A 16,988-nucleotide genomic window follows, 5' to 3' on the forward strand; every position below is an offset into this window, starting at 1 on the left:
TGTGATTTCCCAGTTTGTAACAGCCAAATCGCAGCTCTAAAAAAGTCATTTAACAGCCAGTTGGAAACAAGTCAGACAAATTTTTGGTTGCATAGCTTTTCTGAAACTTGATGTTTTGTGAGTAAAGTCACTGTGTAGCTCTACTCTACTGTAAGTCCACTACAAACTACTAGCCTCATGGATGTGATAAAAGCTATATTTTAAGGAATCAGATATACCCTGTTTTCCCCAAAATAATACCTACCCTGAAAATAAGCCCTTTTTTGGGTGGATTTTTCGGGAGGCCTGAAATCTAAAGCCGACCTCTAAAATAAGCCCCAGCTGCATTACATAAGAAAAGAAGACTACATTACCTAGCAGGCTCGGTCCAAGTCCCTCCTGCTGCTCTCCAGAGCTCCGAAGTGCTTCTTGCAGTCCATGGCCACCCATAGAAATTCACTTCCTGGTTAGGGGGCTCATAAAACCCACCTCTGATTGGCTGAGCAGCGCTTGAGAACCAATCAATGCAGCGCCCGATGAACCAATGCGATGACTGTGATTAATTCATCAAGTGCTTCATTGATTGGGTGAGCAGCGGTCAAAGAACCAATCATAGCCATCGTGTTGTGGAGGTGGGATTTATGAATTGGCCAATCAATGCTGTGGCTCAGTGCGTTGGAGCTCTAGAGAGCAATGGGAGGGACCTGGATTGAGCCTGCTAAGTATCATAAGACACCCCCCTAAAATAAGACCTAGTTCCTTTCTTTTGGGGGAAAAATAAAAGAAAGGGTCTTATTTCTGGGGAAATACGGTAGATCTTGTTTTAATGATTACTAAAACTAAAGCAGTAACACGTCAATGAAAATGGAAAGTGTTGAAACACAGCAAATCCATAAAAGTGTGAAAAAGTCATAAAAAATATAAAAACATAAATAAATGAATATCTTAAGAATAAGAGTAACGCCACTTAATGTTCAGCTCTCTTTCCTTTAGTTTATGTTGTCATGTAGGCTTAGTGCCAATACCTTTACAATGTTGGAGAAAGAACATGCCCAAATGATGTGAGTACCTGGGTCTCTAAGGCCTATTTGCAGGTTTAATTCCAGAGATCATGGTAAACATGTGTTCTTATAAAAATTCACAAGTTAAACAACTTCCTGCCAGTAATAAATTTAGGTGCTTATTAACTACTTCATGACAGGGGCCAAATTTCACCTTTTGAAATGCTTTACTCTAAAAGTGAAATTAATTTTTTAACCTTCAGTTTACCAAAAAGGTTTTAGTTATATAATCTATTGATTTGTTACTAAAAGAGATGAGCGAGTATCCTCGCTAAGGCACATTACTCGAGCGAGTAGTGCCTTAGCCGAGTATCTCCCCGCTCGTCTCTAAAGATGCGGGGGGCGGGGAGCGGCGGGGGAACGGAGGGGAGAACTCTCTCTCCCTCTCTCCCCCCCGCTCCCCGCCACAACTCACCTGTCACCCGCGTCGGCCCCCGAATCTTTAGGGATGAGCGGGGAGATACTCGGCTAAGGCACTACTTGCTCATCTCTAGTTACTAATTATGAATTCCTATACGTTGTACTGATGTTGTTAGTATCATATAAAGCAGAGGTCCTCAACTTTTTGATCTTGTGAGCTACTGTATATTCAATTTCAAGTGATGTTCTAGAGCCATATTCAACTCAAAAATGGAGGACAGACTGTTCGATGGTTGCAGTATGTCTACAATAGTATCTGCTGCCAGCATTGGCGTAATTATAGGGGGTGGAGGGGATGCGGTTGCACCCGGGCCCAGGAGCCTTAGGGGGCCCATAAGGCCTCTCTTCTCCATATAGGGAGCCCAGTACTATGAATAAAGTATTATAGTTGGGGGCCCTGTTCCAGGTTTTGCATTGGGGCCCAGAAGCTTCATGTTACACCTCCAGCTGCCAGTGCATATGGTCATGCAGGAACTCAGGACTGCTATGGCAAGCCACACAGCAGAAAGTTGAAAGCAACTTGTGGTTCCAAAGCCAATGGTTGGGGCCACTGATATAAAGGAAAAGAGGATAAAAAAATCCACTGACAAACTTTGTTCAGAACTCAATTTATTTCCTGCATTTTTCAATAAGCAGTCCAAACATCTACAGTATTTCATACAGGGGCGTAACTATAGAGGGTGCAGGGGATGCGGTTGCACCCGGGCCCAGGAGCCTTAGGGGGCCCATAAGGCCTCTCTTCTCAATATAGGGAACCTAGTACTATAAGTAAAGCATTATAGTTCGGGGCCCTGTTACAAGTTTTGCATCGGGGCCCAGGAGCTTCAAGTTACACCTCTGATTTCATATCTTGATATTAAACTTCGCTCACATCCTGTTTTGCCTTTACATTTGATGTATACACCAGGGAATTCTCCTGACATATGTACTAATTGTAAAGCCCCTTATGTATGCTGCTGTATGCCATACTATGTCTGCTGCAATGTATACGGCACAACACATTGTATATCTTCTTTTCCAATGGCCTATTGTATAAGAAAGTGCAGAAAGGTATATTTTTCTATACTATTTAAAGGGGTTCTCCTGGCAAATACTATTAATGACCTTATCCTCACTATAGGTTATCAATAGTTCATCGCCTGGGATTCACCATTTGAGAACCCAGCCAATCAGTGCCCACTGTCAGCACCACAACACACAGGGGTACGTAGTAGGAGCAGTTAGCTCCAATCCCTTTGTAGTGGCCAGCACTGGTAATTGCAGACTCAACTCTCATTAAAATCAATCAATCAAAATCACCCATCATTACACAGGGGTTGGAGCTAACTGCTTCTGCTCCATACCCCTACGTGTTGGGACATTGACAGTGGGCATCCGATCAGCTGATCGGCCAGGGTCCCAAGTACTGGACCCCAGACGATCAACTATAGGTCATCAACCCCAAAAACACCTTTATTAACAAAAGCATGCTGATATATACCTGCCCAGTGGATACCAATAGGACACTCTTTTGGGCATTAGCCGAAGTATATGGCTTTATGGATATGTTCTGCATACGCCTTGGGACTATACCCCTGTGCATATGCTGGGTTAATAAACTGAATATGTTGTGAACAGAGCCATGACCCCATTACAGTTCCATACAAGATCTGAGTTAAACAGCCCTATAAAAAGTGGTACCATACGATACCTTCATAGGTCTCCCATTTAATACTGAGTGCACAGAAAAAGATTCTGGCATTCTTTGTCAAATGCCATATTACAATATTACAGAGGTATTCACCCCTCTGTAATAGATGGTCACATGGAGGCAACAGATGGTGGTAAATGCTGTAGTATGGATCTGTAATACTGCCATACAGACCCCATGCACCTATAACCTGTACAAGGGGTCTATGTCTGACATATGCAAGGAAATAAAAATATCAGTGGCAAGTTTAAGAAAGTTGCCCCCTATTGCTAAGGTTCCCGATGGAGTAGGGTTCACAGGCAGGCTGGCCTTAAGTTATTTGGTACCATGTGTAAAAAGTTTTGGGTGCACTGACAAGTGGGCGACCTCTCATTATAAAAAGATATATATATATATATATATATATATATATATTAATGGAGACCTTCTGTGTCCACATCAAGTAATTCATTCACTCCAGCCTGTAATTCAGTCCCTCCCACCATGCTTACCTCATTCCACACTCTGACTCACTGTTGCCCAGTCCTACAAGCGGGTGGCCAACGACCTGTGTGACCAATGGGTTCTACATAGTTAAGGTCAGCAATGGTGTATACTACAGCTTTGTTCATTTCACTGAGACTGTTGGAGATAGCTGAGTGCTTGAATTTGCCTATCTCCGGCAGTCCTACAGAAACGAGTGAAGTGACACTGCGCAGCTCCAACCACTGGTCCTTTCATTCATTGACCTTTGGGATCCCCATTCTCATGATCAGTAGCAATAGTTGTACCCCCACCGTTCACATAGTTATTCACTATCCTGTTGATAGGGAATAACTTCTTTAAGTGGGACAGCCAATTTAATGGAATTGGGGTAATGAATTGATGAGGTGCCATTCTCTTGGCATCATGGCTCCCAGCATTTGAACAGTGATGCCAGAAGGATATCACATAACCAATGCAGCCTCTGATTGTCTCAGGTGGCAGCCACCCCTAACTAAAGACCACAGGGCTGCAGTTCTCAATTGCTGAGGGAGAGGGCAGGTAAGTACTGCTGCTTTTGTTATTTTATCACATTTGCACCTATAGTTAAAGGGGTTTAACCAGAATCACAAGTTACTCCCTGTCTATGACATAGAGGATAACTTGCTGATCAGTGGGGGTCTCAGTGTTGAGACCCCCACCGATCCCAAGAAAGAGGGTTCTGTGCCCCCTGTCCTCTTCATACTGTGATTACTGCACCCCCACAGTGAGGAGGAGACTGAAAGAAGTGCTGATTATACAAGTGCGCTGACGCTCCATTCACTTCCAATGGGACTGTGGAGATGGTCAAGTGGCAAGTGCTGGGGTATTTCCACCTGCCCCATTGAAATGAATGGTGGGCCAACCGCACATGCTTGGCCAGGGCTCCCTTTATTATGATGTCACTGCAAGGGAAAATCAACTCCTAAGTGACAGGCAGAAAGGAAAACAGAATCTCTGTTCTTGAGTTCAGTGGGGGTCCAACAAACGGACAACCCCTTTAATGACTATTTCATGCAAAGATCTGCAACGTTCTAATATACAGTACTTTATGTTTTACTTCTTCATCACTCTCAAGATCTCTGTTTGCTTAGGGCTCGGTCACACGAGCGTTTTTTGGTCCGATCTGCAGACGCGCTTGCAATCTGCAGATCTATAGACCCAATGCATCCCAATGGGAGCAGGCACATGTCCGTTTTTTATGCGGATGTGCGATAGGACACAACGATTCGCAGAACGCGCCTATCTGTGTTCTGCGAATCATTGTGTTCCATATATGCGCTCAATGGGGCCGGCGGCAGCAGCGCCTACCCCATTGAGAACATATACTAAAGATCTTTCTCCTCTGCCACAGCTGTAACATCCGTTATGCAATCCGCAAATCGCGTGAAAAAACGCCCGTGTGACTGAGGCCTGATAGTGAATCACATTTTTATGCAGAGGCTGAAAATCCATATCCAATTTTTCTCCAAACTGAACATTTGCTATCTAATCTAGGCCATCCTCTAAATGAACGGATACATTTTATCTCTACTGATACACTGTAGCAAACTACTGTGTAAGGACAGGAGAGAGATGTGTGTGCCTCCCCTGAAGTATTTAATGCACTGAAAATCGCCTAGACTGGATACAATTATATCTAGCTCTCATCTGTGGGATGTTTTAGGCCAACATGGTTTTTCAGCCTCTGAACTAGAACACAGCTATAGGTAGGGGCGGTGCAACTGCCACCAATATCTTGCGTCTGAGGGCCCTAAAGACTCCTACGACACTTAGGCCTCATGTCCACGGGGAAAATCAGGCCCGCTCCGGATTCTCCATGGAGAATCCGCAGCGGGCCCCTCCTGCCCCGCGGACATGAGCGCTGAAAATAAGAATAAATCAGAATTAACTCACCTCTCGCACGCTCCGGATCCTTCCTTCGCTGCCGCGTCATCTTCTCTGCGTCGCGGCCGGATCTACTTTATTCGGCCCGGCGGATGCGCAGGATGACGTCGGGGACGTGTCCCGCGCATGCGCCGGCCCAAAGCAAAATGATCCGGCCGCGACTGAGAAAAGATGGCGCCGCGGCGAAGAGAAGAAACGGAGCTGGTGAGTAAAATCTGATTTTTGTCTCCCGCGGATCCGGACGGCTTCCATAGGCTTCAATAGAAGCCCGCGGGAGCCGTCCCCGCGGGAGACCCGCACGAAAATGGAGCATGGTCCAGATTTTTTCATGCTCCATTTTTTTTTAAAATCACTTTTATTGACCAACCGCGGGTATTTATCTACCCGCGGTTGGGCAATGCATCCCTATGGGATGCGGATCCGCATGGGGGAGAAGAGTTAAAATCCGCTGCGGATTTTAATTCTTCTTTTGCCCGTGGACATGAGGCCTTAGGAAAAAAAACTAGATTAAAATTGCATATGGTAGATGAGCATTAACCCTTTCCAATCCAATTTGTATCCTGGTTTTCCTAGGGGGCTTACTCTTTTGCTGCCATTATACAACGGCCAGAGGTGTAACTTGAAGCTCCTGGGCCCCGATGCAAAACCTGTAACAGGGCCCCCAACTATAATGCTTTACTCATAGTACTGGGCTCCCTATATGGAGAAGAGAGGCCTTATGGACCCACTAAGGCTCCTGGGCCCGGGTGCAACCGCATCCCCTGCACCCTCTATAGTTACGCCCCTGACAACAGCCTATATGCTGACTAAAGCCAGTACTGCATGAAGTGACACGTTGGATAGGCTCCTACAGCAGAGAGGCTGGCAATATACAGTAAGAGAACCCAGACAGACGTCTTCCAACATCAGAGCTGTACAGCCTTAAATCATAATGTCTTCAGAGGTCAGACAGTGGATTAGAAAGGGTTAATAGTATGTGGTACATTCCACATCCTTTCCCTAAAAACCCCAGTACACCAATGATCATTTATGTGCAGACATGAGAAGTTGGGTTCCTCTTCGTCCAGAGTAGTACAGCCAGCACTTGGTCCCTGATGCAAAATCTGTAACAGACCTACCTACCTACCATGTGCCATTTATAATACTGGTGTCTTCTTATGTGATAGAGGGGTCTTTAGGCCCCCTAAGGCTCCAGTGCCCAGTAGTGACTGCACCCCCTATAGCTACGCCCCTGAGTGTAGGCCACGTCAAGGCCTAATAGATTTGTTATAAGATCAGTTCAACACTGCATAAAAAATGTCATACTATGCTTTATTTTATTATCTAGCACATGAGGTTCAGAGGCCGGTATTCCTGGAGAACTCCTACACCATCTTATATACAACATATTATATCTCTAATTAAGCTGAACGGAGACAAACCTGATCTATGCAGCCATGTAGACCCGAGATCTTCAAATTTGTGTACTGCTAAAAGTAGATATGATTTACTATTGATATGAGCCATTTAACCTTATCAATAAACTCCTGCCTTGTCGGTAAGGATTTCTGTAACTACTGCCAGGCAATAAGCTTTCTGACCAGGTATAATATCCATGCTAATGCCAACTTGAGGCTGGATTCACACGAACATATATCGGCTCGGTTTTCACGCCGAGCCGATATACGGTGTCGTCATCTGCAGGGGGGGGGGGAGGATGGAAGAGACAGGAGCAGGAACTGAGCTCCCGCCCTCCTCTACCCCCTCTCCGCCCCTCTGCACTATTTGCAATGAAAGGAGGCATGACAGGGGCGGGGCTAAGTTCTGAGAATTAGCCCCACCCCCGTCCCACCTCTCCTCATTGCAAATAGTGCAGAGGGATGGAGGGGAGGCAGAGAGGGGGGCGGGAGCTCAGAGCACTGCTCCTGGCTCTTCCAGCCTCCCCCTCTGCAGAGAAAGGCGACATATATCGGCTCGGCGTGAAAACCCAACCGATATACATTCGTCTGAATCCAGCCTAAGGCCTTAGTCAGACGGGCGTTTTTTCGCGCGATTTGCGTATCGCATGACGGATGCGCATCCGCAAATCGCGTGACCGGTGCCCGAAAATCGCCGGAAAATCTGCTCCTAGCCGCGTTTCATTAGAAACGGGCCGGAGCTGTCCAGCGCATTGCATTCAATGGAGCCGGCAATACAGCCCGCTCCATTGAAAGCAATGCAATGCTGCGGGCGAGTGTGGGATATATAATATTAAATATATAAGCCCTTCCCTGCAATTCATCCAGAAAAGTGTTAAAATAAAAAATATATATATACTTACCTGCTCCCGGCAGCCGGAGTTCTGCGCGGCCGGCCTGCAGTGGGTGTGAAGGGGGTGTGATTCAGACCTGCCCCCTGATTGGTTCAGCGCTGAGCCAATCAGGGGGCAGGTCTGACTCACACCCCCTTCACACCCACTGCAGGCCGGCCGCACGGAACTCCGGCTGCCGGGAGCAGGTGAGTATATATATATTTTTTATTTTAACACATTTCTGGATGAATTGCAGGGAATGGCTTATATATTTAAGCCCTTCCTGACAATTCATCCTGCGCACGCCGGCAGCCCATTGCTTTCAATGGAGTCGGCTGTATTGCCGGCTCCATTGAATTCAATGGGCAAACATCGTTCTTCTCTGCCACAGCTGTTACAGCTGTGGCAGAGAAGAAGGATTTGTCTTCTATATGTTCTCAATGGGGTCGGCGCTGCTGCCGCCGGCCCCATTGAGCGCATATAGAGAAGAGAACAGGAATCGCAGATTGCAGATAGGTGCGATCTGCGATTTCTGTTCTTTAATTTATCGGACGAGCGCATAAAAAGCGCTCATGTGTCCGATACCATTGCAAAGCAATGGTTTTATAAAATCGCCGGACGCATGCGCAAATCGCGGCAAAAAACGCCCGTCTGACTAAGGCCTAAAGGTGTATTCTGAAGAGTAAACGTTTTTTCAAGTTTTCACCCATCCAGCGATGGAGTTCCAACCGCGGGGATCCCCACCGAGAATGGGAAACCCAAGCCTCCCTATTTCTCAATGCAAGGTTGCTTCTCTCTATCGCTAGAACATTGCAGGAAATGGACCGCTGACCGGGCATGTGTGGCTGCAGCTCCCTTCATTTCAATGAGGCTGACAGAGGTAGCCAAGTACAAAGCACTCAGCTATTTTCTTCAGCCCCATTCAACTGAGAAGGCCCATGGACACATATGCCAGCTGCACAGACAATGGTCATTTTGTGCATTCCTGGATAATCTCTTTAATGTAGTATCTCAATCAATTGTTTCGGGAAACAGTACATATTTGAACAGTGCGGCCAAATGTATGCAACTGTGCATCTGACTAATAAAAGTCTATGGGTTTATTATACATATTAGAGATGAGCGAGTAGTGCCTTAGCCGAGTATCTCCCCGCTCGTCTCTAAAGATTTGGGGGCTGGCGCCGGTGACAGGTGAGTTGCAGCGGGGAGCGTGGGGGGGGGGGGGGGGGGGGGAGGGAGAGAGAGATCTCCCCTCCATCCCTCGCCGCTCTCCCCCGCCGCTCCCCACCCCCCGAATCGTTAGAGACGAGCGGGGAGATACTCGGCTATGGCACTACTCGCTCGAGTAATGTGCCTTAGCGAGTATACTCGCTCATCTCTAATACATATATATTATCTAAGACAGTGCCACCAACCACTCATACTTCAAAGTAAAATTTCCTTATACTTGCCAGTGTTTTTTTACAAAAACATATCTATTTATGGCTCTATCAAATAAGATTCAATTACACGGGAAGTTATATTAGAAACAGAACACACATTTTACATTTTCCCACAGAATCCTCACATATAACCCAAATCGGACTTCTGATACTTTTTTAATCTCTCTACATCTGAATGGTTTCCAAAAGTCAAACGATGCCAAACACATTGCATTGAGATTTGGTGCGCGGTCTGTGGGACAGAGGGCGATGGTTCAGGCCATTGAGCAGGACATGAGAACGCCCCTTGTTCCTAACGACCCTCGAATTGAAGTTGTTATTAAACAGTCTTCCTTCTCCTATCTCATCTGTCTACATCTAGACTTTGTTCACATTAGGAAATTCTGAAAATGGATGTTTTTCAGTGCATGATTCCAGCAGTGAATGCTATTATCATTGCTGACATGCTGGACGTAGTTGACCTTTTTCTGACTCGGGGACTGTGATTAGACTGCTTTCTCATGGGAACCTGCACCAATGTCCTCTTTTAAATTATGATTCCCCTTGTCGATGCTACATAGAACAAATATGTAGTCTACACTTTTAGCTCCATTGCTAATGGGAAAACTGTTATTAACATAAATCAATGGAGGATTGGCATGGTACTATGTGTAGCGGGTCAAATAAGGATTTATGTATAATTGCCTCAATTATCACTAACCTACATGTAGAATTGAATAGAATCTATGTATCCTTTGAATGGAAGGGGGATGATCCACCTTTAGGCAACATATTTCCAAAATGAATACCGTACTGGCATGTTTATCCTCTTGCGGTGCCTGAAGGTTGGTGTTGAGGATGACTCATCTATCAAACCTTTTAAATGCTTCATGTAGCTGTTGGGGAGAGGGGGTTGTTGCAGAGGCATACTGTACCACCCAAATCAGAGGTGTAGCTATAGGGGGTGTGGAGGTGGAAGGTGCACCTGGGCCTTGCTGCCTGAGGGTTTAAGAAGAAGACGCCAGAGTTACAAATGGCACATGGTAGGGAAACCCATCTACAGATTTTGTATTCAGGCTCAGGAGCTTTATGCGATGCCTCTGAGTCCCATACTCTTCCACTAATTCAAAACTGTTTCTTAGAAGTTGTGCTGTCTTAAATCAATCTATCTATCTATCTATCTCATATCTATCTATCTCACATCTATCTATCTATCTATCTATCTATCTATCTATCTATCTCATATCTATCTATCTATCTATCTATCTATCTATCTATCTATATCATATCTATCTATCTATCCATCTATCTATCTATCTATCTATATCATATCTATCTATCTATCCATCTATCTATCTATCTATCTATCTCATATCTATCTATCTATCTATCTATCTATATCATATCTATCTATCTATCCATCTATCTATCTCATATCTATCTATCTATATCATATCTATCTATCTATCTATCTATCTATCTATCTATCTATCTATCTCATATCTATCTATCTGTCTATCTCATATCTATCTATCTCATATCTATTTATCTCAATCTATCTATCTATCTATCTATCTATCTCATACCTATCTATCTCACATATATCTATCTATCATTCTCATATCTATCTATCTATCTATCTATCTAGCTGTCGTTCTTATATCTATCTATCTACATATCTATCTGTCTCATATTTATCTATCTTTCTCATATCTATCTATCTATCTATCTATCTATCTATCTATCTATCTATCTCATATCTATCTCATATCTACCTATCTATCTATCTATCTATCTATCCATCCATCCATCTCATATCTATCTATCTATCTTTCTATCTAGCGATCACACATCTATCTATCTCATATCTATCTATCTATCTATCTATCTATCTATCTATCTATCTATCTATCTATCTATCTCATGTCTATCTATCTTATTTCTATCTATCTATCTCATATCTATCTATCCATCCATCTCATATCTATCTATCTTTCTCATATCTATCAAACTCATATCTATCTATTTATCTATCTATCTCATATCTATCTATCTTCTATCTATCTATCTATCTATCTCATATCTATCTATCTTCTATCTATCTATCTATCTATCTATCTCATATCTTCTATCTATCTATCTATCTATCTCATATCTATCTATCTATCTATCTATCTATCTATCTATCTATCTATCTATCTATCTATCATCTATCTCATATCTATCTATCTATCTATCTATCTCATATCTATCTCATATCTATCTATCTAGCTATCTATCTATCATCTATATATCTTCTATTTATCTCATATCTATCTATCTCATATCTATCTATCTATCTATCTAATATCTATCTATCTATCTATCTATCTAATATCTATCTATCTATTTTAGATCTATAATTTTACCTTTATATAACTTTCTAGCAGCTGGCCTCATCTAACTTTATAAAATTAATGTAGCATGAACACATTTTAACCCAGATGTAAACATGACTTGCAATGGTTTTCCTCCTGTTTTCTGTTCAGTGCATGAAAATTAGTTTAAAGACCGTGTAATAGAATCGCTAAGGACAGATCAGTATCAATACATTTCATTAATAATATCCCTAAGCATGAACTGGATTTTGGATATAGAGGTAATATTAAGTTAAAGATGTATACACATCATTCAACATTATGGCATATCCTCAGGATCATGTGGGTCAATCTCTGATGTCATATATGTGCAGTAGAATGTAGGGGCTGCTTGGAATAATCTTCAATGAAACCTTTCATTTGGAGGATTGTGGGACTCAGTGTAGGAAAACCAGAATAATGGCATAACCAAAAATCAAATTTATAACTCGGACTGTCATCATATAAGTCACTTTTTAACATGTGATAACTGTCAACTTGATTGGTGGTTCAACCAACAGGTATGTTTCCCACTTAGGGCTTGGCGCCCGTGTTACTGCAGGAAGAAGACGGCCGTACCTCAAGACGTACGTCTCGCTGCAGCGCCGGGAGAAAGAACATGTGACCGGCTTCATTGCCGGTCATGTGTTCTTTCTTCAGCGCTGCAGAGAGACGTCCATCTTGAGGTACGGCCGTCTTCTTCCTGCAGTGAGGGCTCGGTCACACGGGCACAGGAACGGGTGCCGATGCGCCCGTGTGACTGAGCCCTGAAAGGGCAACCCCGGGGATTTTTTTCCCCCCATTCATTATGTAGCTAGTCCCCAGTATATATAAGTGAGCCAGTGTTACATTTTCTTCTCAGATAATCATGTGATCTCAATTCTGACTAGCTTAGATCTACTTAGGTTTATGTAAGAAGTCTCTAGTGATTGTCTCAGTCTGTGTGATGCTGTTACATGGCCCCTACAACAGAAACCGCCTAGAAGGGGACAAAGGCTCTCATATCACAGTTACTGATGATCATCACACAGCTCCTGTCACACAGGTATAATAGAGGAGATCACAGCTCAGCCTCCTGACTGCATACTTATGGTTTGTAGCTTATTTACAGGACTATTAAAGATAATGATAATTAAACTGTCCCCTCCAGTAGACACAAATGGTAAAGCCTATATTTAATGCTGTGCTAATGCAAATCTTTTCGCCCGATTAGGCAGTTACTCGAAAAAAACGATGCTCGATCGAGTAATTGTCCTAAACGAGCACGTTCGCTCATCTCTAGTATTGACACCAATGTGAATGACCCCTTAGAAAAAAAAGTAATAGCTACCAAACATTTCTGGTATCATTTATATTCCAGGCAAAACCAGTGTCTGACTGGTTTAAGGGGTATTCCCATCTTGTAACATGATGGCATATCCATAGGCTATGCATTTACTTTAACAGTGGTTGGGGTCTGACAAGTTCTGGGACTCCACTGATCCTGAAATGAAGCGTGCTGATCCTGTCCTGCTGCCCCTTCACTATGTTTCCCTCCACATTAAAGCTGCTGACCAGCTGGCTGTGCAAGAACCTGCAGCAGGTCCTATTCCTTGAATGCAAAACCTGTAACAGGGCCCCCAACTATAATGCTTTATGCATAGTACTGGGCTCCCTATATGGAGAAGAGAGGCCTTATGGGCCCCCTAAGGCTCCTGGGCCCAGGTGCAAGCGCATCCCCTGCACCCTCTATGGTTACGCCCCTGGATGAGACTACCCCTCGTCTGATAACCCAAGGATTGTGATCCTTCTCAGCAAAGACATGTCGAAGGATTGTTGAACTGCGCCCAGATATGTTTAGTTTTTAGGCAGATCCTGTTGACGTCAACAAGTTGCGCAGATTGGAAAACATGGTTGCTTTTTTTCTAAAAACAGTGCCACTCTTGTTCATGGGCACTGTCTGGTATTGCAACTCAGCATTGATTGAAGAAGGGTCAGCGGGTAAAAGGTAGTGTTAAATATTGACCTTCTTTAAATAAATGGCCGGCCATGTAACATAATTCACCCTCTCAATGGTCAATAATTGACTTTATGTACTGATAACACAAGCATTCCCAGCACAATAATATAGTTGAACTCTCAGTTCATATTAAAGGTTCCTCCAGGTCAATCTTAGCATTGCTGAGAACTTGACTTAAAGGGGTTGTACAAGATTAGAAAAAAACATGGCTACTTTCTTCAATACCTCACCTGACCGTGAACTGTCCCTAACTTTGCAGCACAGCTTCATTGACATGAATGGGCGTATGTTTCACCACTACACTCAATCTGAGGACAGGAGGAGCGCTGTCTTTGGAATTTGTAAAACTCCTTTAAAACACTTAAGGACTTTATAAAAAAAATCTGTTTTATATATGTCTGTCTATCATATACACATAAGCTCAATGCTATGCAATACTGAAACTTTCTATAACCCATAACGTCATACAGTATCCATAGGAGTCTCTGGGGCTTTGCAAGTACTTGCTTAGCCAACAGTGGGCCATTTCTCGAAATATAAAAGTTTATATGATACAAAGGGCACCATCAATGATACAGCAATAGAACTTTTGGGACCCTCCAAATGGCTCCAGTTCAAGCGTTTTACACAACAGCATTACAAAAAGATACCTATTGGGTAATTGTAATGCGGGATAGCAGTTTCCTGCAATATTATTGGATACTCGTAATGATTGTGTATACATTCTATACATTATGATGTCATCTGAAATGAGGACACATGTTAAGTAGTAGACTAATAGGCTCCAGATGAACTTGAACTACAACTTCACACATGCTCCAACAGCCTGTGATTGTCCTAGCATGCTAGACGTTGTAGTACCACCATAGTTGTAGAACTACGAGATGTATAAGCATGGCGGCACACTAATAAGCACGGTTGCCTTGCAGCATAGGGCAATAGAATATCATAAAGTGACAGCCCATGGCTTGAATAATGACGCCCTGACTAGTGTTGAGCAAACCAAACCAGTAGAATCCTGTTTCAGGTTGAACTTTGCTAAAATTTCAGTTTGGCACAAACCTGAACCAAGCTTTTAGCAAAGTTCTACCCAAAAAAATTATTTACTGTCTCGGTTTGCTCCATACTAGTTCTGAACACTGGTATATAGCACTTTCTAAAAGTCATAAAGAGCTTAGAGTGTTATACGGGTCTTTTATGGCTCTTAGAGTGTATTATACACCAGTTTTAGGGGTTTTGGTGAACTTCTGGTTTGGTTCAAATTAATTTATACACAATCAAACTTTTTGCAAAAGTTAGATGAACCAGCTGAACTCAACTTTTTAAAAGTACACTCATCACTAGCCCTGACATCCCGCTGTGTTGGGGAACTATGACAAAACTCTATTGAAGTGAATGGAGAAACTGTAGTTTCTTTCACAGCCTACTTTCTGGGAGTGGCACTATGCCAAAAAAAAAGTCAGTGAAAGGAACCCAACATTAAATCAACGCTACAAGCTCTTTATTCTGAGGATTGTTGGAGGTCCCAAGAGTCCGACTCCTGCCTACCAATCATCATATCATCACTTTAAGAGTTAAGAAAACCCCTTTTTAAACCTTTTTAGACAGGAAGAGAAAACCATGACTTTCATAGAAGAAGTATTTAGATAATGCCCTATAATAAGGTATATTGGATAAGTAGGCTGGCTCCAAGAGTAGGTAGGCCCTTAAGTAACCAAGTTAAAGTGGGTTTTCTATCTACTCCACCCTTGGTTTGAGGAGCATTGAGTATGTTTACCCCAAAGAGTCATGGGCCCAGCAGGGGCGTAACTATAAAGGATGCAGGGGATGTGGTTGCACCCGGGCCCAGGAGCCTTAGGGGGCCCATAAGGCCTCTCTTCTTCATATAGGGAGCCCAGTACTATGAGTAAAGCATTATAGTTGGGGGCCCTGTTACAAGTTTTGCATCGGGGCCCAGAAACTTCAAGTTACGACTCTGGGTCCTGGTACAGTATCTACTTAACTTTGCATGGTACTGGTGCTGGCCATGTACATATGCCCAATGTTTGCTCCATGACAATTCTACATTGGTCAGAAGAATTTGCCGCACTACAATGTACATTCCAATATACTTGGCACTAGACGTGTTTTCTGATGTCAAAATCATTAGTAATTTGAGTCAGCAAATTTGTGTTTATCAAGTTGCTCCACAAAGATCAGGGTCACCTCTAATTTCCCCGAAAGTTGAAAGTGTTCCTTTGCCTCATAAGAATGATCCTTACTCGAGAGTAAACCAAAGTTGATACATAAACCTCTCACTGGAGAAGGTTGCCAACTGTAAAATGTCATCACTTGTGCTTGCTATCTCATCTTCACCTACTTAAAGGGTAGCTGCTACAAGTCTCAGTCATGTTTCCTAGCAGCTTTCCAAAGCCAAAAATATGATATTCCAAACAGGAAGGTAAGAAATTCAGATTTCATCGTTTAACTAGCCAAGTATTGCAGGCCAAGTACAGTTAGCAACTAAAAAGACTCGGTGCACCAAATAGATATACAGTTGTGGAACGATTAATAATACAGTCAGTTTAAATAATGTTCTATCAGTTGTCTGCTTCATATCCATTCTTAGTCAAAGATTACAAAAAAAAGACCAAAAACTGTCAGGTTATTAAAAAAAATAGCTAAAATTTAAAATTGGGTTAAGAAATATTGGGTCTGAGATAAGACGGAGTAGTTGGATAGAGTACACATATGGATGACTGACATCACACCATAAAGGGATCGCTGTAGGGATATCTTCCTAAACTCATTGCACTCTATCTTACACTGCCTAAACTTTGTTCTGTCCTTTACCACGTTTTACTTCGACTAATAATTATTTACCTCTTGGTATTCTTTACTCTACAAGATCAGTAGGGGGAAAAAACAAAAATTCAAGAAAGGGGATGAAGAAATAAACAAGGGGTCAATGGAGATTTTGCCACCACAACTAAAAGTAACATGAGCGCATACAGACTATTAAAACTCAAAGGTTGAAGTGTTCATTCAGTCCACTAAGAGGGAAGGAGGGGGGGGGGGGGCAATTTAATGTCTCTTTTCCCATAGACGACGCCATAGAAAGAGATAAGGAAATGCCAGCATATAGGAAACATTACGTTACGTGCCCTTTTTTGGATCAAACCTAGATCCGTTTTGCATCAGTATTAGGCAAGTCCCAAGGGGGGCAATCACATAAATAAGCTTTTAAGTTATATAATTACATGAAACCGTGTTCCTAGAATTGTATACTCTCAATGAACTCAAAAACTATCAACTTACTCTGTACAGCCACAGCAATAAGCAATGTTTGTCAACAGAACATCACAGTATAATTTGATGATTTGTCT

The 16,988-nt window shown here is 42.9% G+C and overlaps 1 protein-coding gene across 7 annotated transcripts in view; it reads right to left on the reverse strand.

The window, feature by feature from the left end:
• Nucleotides 1-16,988, reverse strand: part of NTF3 (neurotrophin 3) — a 74,936-nt gene that overhangs the window by 27,371 nt on the left and 30,577 nt on the right. The window contains exon 1 of one of the 7 annotated variants that reach the window (XM_066590529.1): nt 10,043-10,062. The exons of the other annotated variants lie outside the window; for them this stretch is intronic. Coding sequence (XP_066446626.1) covers nt 10,043-10,048 — 6 coding nt within the window. The 5' untranslated portion in view covers nt 10,049-10,062. Of the gene's footprint in view, nt 1-10,042; nt 10,063-16,988 lie in introns of those variants that run through there. 7 annotated transcript variants of the gene reach the window in all.

Source organism: Eleutherodactylus coqui, chromosome 2 (genome assembly GCF_035609145.1).
Source record: "Eleutherodactylus coqui strain aEleCoq1 chromosome 2, aEleCoq1.hap1, whole genome shotgun sequence".
In the NCBI taxonomy this organism is placed as follows: Eukaryota; Metazoa; Chordata; class Amphibia; order Anura; family Eleutherodactylidae; genus Eleutherodactylus; species Eleutherodactylus coqui.